At 43.2% G+C, this 6915-nt stretch overlaps 1 protein-coding gene across 1 annotated transcript in view; it reads left to right on the top strand.

Annotated features, from left to right (window-relative positions):
- Window positions 1-2634: 2634 nt before the first annotated feature.
- Window positions 2635-6915, top strand: part of ZNF131 (zinc finger protein 131) — a gene marked incomplete at its 3' end in the record, with an annotated part of 12341 nt that continues 8060 nt past the window's right edge. Inside the window, exons 1-3 of the mRNA XM_008936545.1 lie at window positions 2635-2758; window positions 4184-4285; window positions 5138-5282. Of these exons, the coding sequence (XP_008934793.1) occupies window positions 2635-2758; window positions 4184-4285; window positions 5138-5282 (371 nt within the window). The remainder of the gene's footprint in view (window positions 2759-4183; window positions 4286-5137; window positions 5283-6915) is intronic.

Raw genomic sequence — 6915 nt, 5'->3', positions numbered from 1 at the left:
GGCCGGCCCGAGTGCACCCGCCACCCGCCGCGGCGGAGAACAAACGCTCGGTGACTAAAGTACAAGGTGTGCCTCTGGCACTCCGGGAGGATAGTAGTAATGAGAGGTCTTCACCATCTGCAAATCGTGTGCATCACGTGAGGCGCGCCCACTGCTAGCCGCTGATAAGGTGATGTCAGTACTTCACTGGGTTGTCCAAGAAAACGCGGTAAACAACTGCAGCAGTCCCGTTTCCACCCCTGATCTGTGACCGTGCTCACAATCGGCAGCGTGGATTGCTTCCGTCAGCCTGCCTTGGCTTCTGGGCTTTCCACAAGTACCTTCCACTTCTCCCTCCAAAGCAGCCATGCCCTTACTGAGTAACTCAGCTGCCCTGCTGGGCTTTGTTCTGCAATGCCAGTGAGTTTTTAAAATGAGAATGCTGCAACTCTATTTAGAGATGCAAGAAGTTAACATTTTATGCTAGTTCTATAACCATACGTTGTATGTTTTCTTACCTTTTTAAGTGTTTTGAGAAAACATCTTTTTAAAATTCTTGGGTTTGATACAGGCCTTTCCTTTGTTGTTTTCAGAGGAGTGTTGGGTTTTTTTTTTTTTTGTATGATACTTGTACAAACACTTGATTTGGTTGTAAACTGCATTTGGCTAGGTGGAAATCACGAAAGTTGGAGGTCAAAATTTTGTTTGTTTAAGCAACTATGGTTTTAACTGTGAGTCATCTGTCCTTTCATGATGTGTCAAAAGTGGGCAAGAATAATTGAACAGTGAAGTAAAGGACTGACAGATTCCCACATGAGACTTTATATGCGCTACCAGGTGACAGAAGAAGGGCAGGAGCTGCTGGTTGTCTGTCTTAGACCTCTCATGACAGGTGAGGTGAAGTGAGTGCCAACAGCAGCGCCCATGCCTTCGCAGGCTGGCCTGATCTGCCCCCTTTAGCACCCTGATAGGTATTCCAGGACCTGCTTAGCTAAGCAGTGATAGCAGATAGAGCTGCACTTCCATAAGCTGTTGCTTCTGCTCTTCCTTTCTTGTGCTTTTGGCAGAATAACTTCTCCATAGGCCAGGTTTCCTGAGATATGAAAAAGTGTGTTTTGCAGTGAAAATGGGAATTCCACAGTTCCCTTTACTTGATGGCTGTTAGACTTGAGAAAGTGACTTTGCTTTTATCGTAACTGGCTAATTCTTCTCTCTCCTTTCCTGGGACCCCGTATACCCACATGTGGGTTGGTTGTAAGCGAGGCAGAGTTCACACAGTGGCACGGGGGAGTTAGCAGGTGTGGTGGCCTCAGCTCAGGTGTGCTTGGTCCACGTGAAGAACGGTTTTGCACTCAGGACTTTCCAGTGCCAATTGCACATGAAAAAAAACAGCACCAAGAGTCAGGGAACACCCGCCCCCTAGATTCTGCTAGTGCTCCAAAGAAAATTGCTTCTTTGCCACACGAGAAATATCCATCTCTGTATTCAAGTGTTGAGTTTAATACTAGCTGGTCTCCCGACTCTCTTCCTTTTGTCCACACTAAGTATAACAGTCAAGAGTATGTCTCAGTTTCCTCTAAAAGTCATTCAAGCCTAGTCAGAGACCACATACTCTTCAAAGTGAGTTAGACTGTGAAAAGAAACTGTTCCTGTGCTAAAGTGACTTTGAAATGTCTCCACTTTTTCTTCCCTGTTCTCAGTGTGGGCTATGTGAGTGTAGCACTCATTGAAGATGAGTGCTGCTGCACAGATCTGAAGTCATTTTGCCTGGAGTTAATTTGTGAAGTACTTTCACTGAAACAGTGGGAACGTCTCCCAAGTAGTTCTTTCGCATAAGCAGCAGACTGCTTAATCTGCGTCCTGCCCACAGGCAGGGTTCTGCCAAACCTCCCCAGGCCTGAGAACCTGTGCAGCTCCTGTGCCTGGCTGTGTTTTCTGCAGGAGGGAGGGAGGAAAGGATATATACATATAAGAATGTATAAGAATACAAGCATATGTGCCTTTCATAAGGCTGACAAAAAGTATTTCATCTTGCATGGGGAGATGTGTAGGTAGGCTGGCTGAATAAGACACTGTTTGCTCCTAGGTGTGACAGCACATTAAATCCCTGGCATCTCCTGTATACTCAGGAGCTCTAAAGTGCACCTTGACTACATCCTTATTTAAAGGAAATAAGCATTTTATGTTCACTAGGTGCAAAATCTGACTTGTGTATGAAAATTTTAAGAACTGTTCTTTAACCAGCTGGATTGGTGGAATTGCAAGAAGTAACTATACAAGAATTCTGGCATGATGCTGCTGTGATGTTGTGGAATAATTAGCTGTGGGGATGTTCCATCCTTATCGGAGCTGTATTTGCTGTATTCCTCGTGTTTGCTTTGAGGGAGACGGGTCCCTGAAGAAATAGGCATACCCACTTTGGGTTTTCATGTGTGTAAATAAGGCAATACTCCACGTTGTTAACCCTGCTGTTTCCTACCTGTCAGCTAAAATCAGGTAAACCTGTAACGAGTCAGTTTAGTGTTTCTGTTGGTTTTGTAGTCCCTGATAAGAGCTAGTTCTCATCTGCATGTGCTCCTGGCAGTGCGTGTATTCACTGAGGGGCACAGTGTTCTTACTCTCACACCACAACTTTTGCAGACTAGTCCTTTTGCCATGGAAGCCGAAGAAACGATGGAATGTATCCAGGAATTCCCTGAACACTATAAAGTTATTTTGGATAGACTGAATGAACAACGTGAGCAGGACCAGTTTACAGATATCACTCTGATTGTCGACGGTATGTACAGGCCTGAGAGGCAGTTGGTATTCACAGAGTTCTGAAAGCTGTGCTGGGGAGACCTCAAACTGGGATGGGATGAAACAAATTCTGGGTTTTGTACCAGTGTGCAAGTTGCCTGTAGAGCTTCATTTAAAAGCTCAGGGTGAACAATCTCCAGCAGTGATTTATAATTTTGCTTCTGCTTCTCCAAACAAGGGGCTAAATAGTTATCAGACAGAAGCCCACTTTGAAACTGCTGTGCTGTATTTCACATGTTGTCCAAGGATTTCCAAAACATCATTAACATATTTTTCCCTAACCTGAGCTGACTGTTTACATGCCGAGAACTTATACAAATATTGTGTTTAAAAATAATAAAAACAACACACAGAAATAAGATTACTTCTTGCTTCTCTGCTATCTACTTATTAGTTTAATATATAGCTAAAACAAGGTAGAAGCCTTCACTTTTGTTTTTATATGTGTTCTAGGGACATAAGTATTAGTTTTAAAGGATGATGGAGATATAAGTGCTTGCTATCTCCTTAAAAAAGGAGGTATCTGGTAGATTACCTAAGATTGCCTCTTATCTGAAACATATCTTAAAACAGATGTGGACTTAAGGAAGACGGGTAGTTTCCCCTAGGGCAGACTTAGCCCTGAGTACCGTCTGATCTTTAAAAGGATAGCAAGAACCCACTTGAAGGAAAAAGGTCCCAGAGAGCTTGGATTAAAAAAAAAAGTAAGCAAATGGGAAGAAAAAAAAACTATTACTCTTCAGGAATTGCTGTAGTTTAATTGACAATACTTGCATAAAACTTGCCCTCAGTGTTTGTTCCTGCTCTGGTGTTACCCGGTTGGTGCGTGGAGCTCAAAGCTGGGCTTGTGTGCAGCTGTGTGGATGTAACCCACATTGCTTGTCTTACCTCTGCCCCCTGGGGCGTTAGGAATGTTCACAGCTGCACCAGGGAGAAGGCAACACAGTGAGGTTAGAGTGCAGAGTCTGGAGAACAGCAAATACAGAGCTGAGGTGCTTCTGCAGCGGTGTGCTGGCAGAAGTGGTGGTGAAATACATCCATCTAACAACAATAAAAATCACAAAGAACCTGGATAAAACCTGAGAGCTGAGACCAAGCCATACAGGAAATTTTTCACAGAAAATTCCAGTCATTTAGATATCTGAAAAAAGAAAGACTGGAGTAAGTCTTGTAGCCAATCGAGTTGCAGAGCATCAGCGAGGTCAGTGGTGTCAGCAAGTGTCTACATGAGATGGGACAGGCTAGCTGAAGTCGTGCCCCATGTTAGAAGGAGACATACTAAGTGAATGTATGCTGCTGGAGTAGATTTGTAGACTGGATGGTGTATTTTCTGCATCTGCACTTATTCTACACTATGAGCGAGGAAGGCGTTACCCTAAACCAAATTATTTTTTTCTCTCTGTAGGTCACCATTTCAAAGCTCATAAGGCTGTTCTTGCTGCCTGTAGCCAGTTCTTCTACAAATTCTTCCAGGATTTCACTCAGGAGCCCTTAGTTGAGATTGAAGGTAATCTGATTTGTGCAGAGAAAAACTTTCAGAGTTGCGTGCCCAAAATGGAAACAAATGCAGTGTCCCTGCTATGGGCTTACATAAGTGCTGGGTCTTATCAGTTAGCTTTGTAAACCTCTGCTCTTGAGTTGTTCCAAAGCAGCTGCCACCACTGGGAAAAAAAATGCTCCTGAAGAAAAATTAGAACAGTCCTGAATTAAATATTTTGGAAGGTAAAGTGTGAGGTTCTCTGGGTGGGTTTTTTGCTGGTGTGTTTGTTTGTTTGTTTGTTTGTTTGTTTGTTGGTCTTCTTACTTCCCCTCCAGTGCATGGCTAATAGAGGTCAGACAGACCCTGTGTATTTTTAGGACTAACAGTGTGACATACAGCCTTTTCCCTGATAACAGACACTATGGTCAGATGAAAAAGACTGCCATTGACAGCCAATGGCAGATGCCTTGGCTGAGATGCAAGACAAGGATAGACATGAAGAAATACTTCCCTGGTAGGCAGGGAGCAAATTCCTGAAGCAGTATTTCAAACTTTAGTAACTTGCTGCTCATAGATTTCTTGAGAGTGAGGTAGTGATTTTGTGTTTTAAATCTATACCTTCTCTTATTTAAACATCTTTTTGTCCATCTTGTCTTTCCCTCTGTCTTTGTTGTTGCATAACTGTAGTTGTTGCAGATTCACGTTTCTTTATGAGACTTTTTATTCCAACATGATCCTTTAAAGTGTGTCATCTTTATGAAACTGGCAGCTACAGTACTCTGAGCAAATATGGTGAGCAGGCAAGTGTGCAAGATTCATCACATAGGTAAGGCTGAGAAATTGCTAAAAGAAACCGTTGTTTTTCATGCCTGTATGCAGGTGTAAGCAACATGGCATTTCGTCACCTAATTGAGTTCACCTACACAGCAAAACTAATGATCCAAGGTGAGGAAGAGGCAAAAGATGTTTGGAAAGCAGCCGAGTATCTACAGATGTTAGAAGCAATCAAAGCACTTGAAATAAGGTAAGCACATAAGCCTCTTTTTCTTCATAACATTGAAATGTAGATCACGAGACTTCTTTTACACGTGCGGGATGCCAGTATTTTGCAGTGCTGTTCCTTATCCTAGAACCTCCTAAACTTGTGTGGGACCATATACTCTTACTACTATAAGATATAGGTCAGAATTACACAGGCCAAAAAAATGACTGTCATATTCTTTGGGCTGGAACTTGATGACCAAGGACACAGGTGGTAAGTGTTGCAGGCATTGTAGGGCTGTGACTTTGTGGTGACTAACACCAGGTCTCTGTGCTGCCTGTTCATACACCCGGCTGTCGGGTGTACAGTGAGGATGTGCCTTGAGTATTTAACAGGCATGAACAAGCTTGGGCTGGTGTTTGCATCTCATGCAGCTTTCTGCTATTTCTGAGAGAATAAGCAGTCACCGTAAAAGTTCTTAAAACCTATCCTACAAGGACAGGCTGGGGGAGCTGGGGTTGTGCAGCCTGGAGAAGAGAAAGCTCTGGAGAAACCTTATTGCAGTCTTAAAGTACTTAAAGCGGACCTACAAGAAAGCTCGAGAAGGTCTTTTTACAAGGATTTGTAGTGATTGGATGAGGGACGGTGGGTTCAAACTGAAAGAGGGTAGATTTAGGTTAGACGTTAGGAAGAAATTCTTCACTATGAGGCAGTGGAACAGGCTGCCCAGGGAAGCTGTGGATGCACCACCACCAGAGTTTTTCAAGACTGGGTTGGATGGAGCTTTGAGCAGCCTTGTCTAGTGGGAGGTGTCCCTGCCCATGGCAGTGGGGTTGGAAGTAGATGATCTTTAAGGTCTCTTCCAACCCAAACCATTCTGTGATTCTTGCTGCAAACTTAACCCTACACTTCTTGAATTAATGTACTTGTTATAGTCAGTTTTAGATAGGATCAATACTTTATCAGGTGTTGCTGTAGCACCTTTTGTCCAGTATCAGGAACTGTACTGCATTGCCAGACTCCAGCCTGAGAAAAGGGGGTGCCAGTCCCATTGTGCTTTTTTTTCTTCCCCTTTCTTCCCTTTTACTTTCACAGAGTGCTGTCACATTCTCACTCCTTCTGCATGCTGCACTGTTCTCCCCACGTGAAGCAGAGGGAGGGGAAGAGCTTTCCCAGCATTATGCCAATTCCTGCTTTCTTTTCTGGACCTGCTGGGAGACCTTTGCATTCAGGCTAAAGGGGGACTGTTCCTTCCTCTTTGCCTCCCATGCACCCGTTAGCCAAGGAGAGCGGCATCAGCCCCAAGTTCCTCTAGTAGCTAGCTAACATAGTGTTTAAAAAAACAACTCCATTAAATGATACACTGGAAACTTAGTATTTGACATCAGAATTTGTTTCCAATTTAACTATTGTGTGCTTATTCTGTAGATTGGCGGTAGAGCTGAATAACTATGTAATTTTGTTTTTACTAGGAAAGACAAAGGATTGTGCATTTCTAGTACTACCCTCCAAACCACAAACACCCTCTTTAATGTTATTAAGATTGAGAGGTCCCATCAAAATATTTTTAAATTATTATTATTCAGGAAAAAGCTGAGCTTGGCTGTCTGCATGAGGAATTTAAAGGAAATTTGTAACTGAAGAAATATGTTCTAATCATCATCCCTTTGAGTTA

The sequence above is a fragment of the Merops nubicus genome, unplaced genomic scaffold (assembly GCF_000691845.1).
Source record: "Merops nubicus isolate BGI_N331 unplaced genomic scaffold, ASM69184v1 scaffold11913, whole genome shotgun sequence".
In the NCBI taxonomy this organism is placed as follows: Eukaryota; Metazoa; Chordata; class Aves; order Coraciiformes; family Meropidae; genus Merops; species Merops nubicus.
Note: the sequence above shows the minus strand (reverse complement) of the source record. Positions and strands in the feature narration are given on the sequence as shown.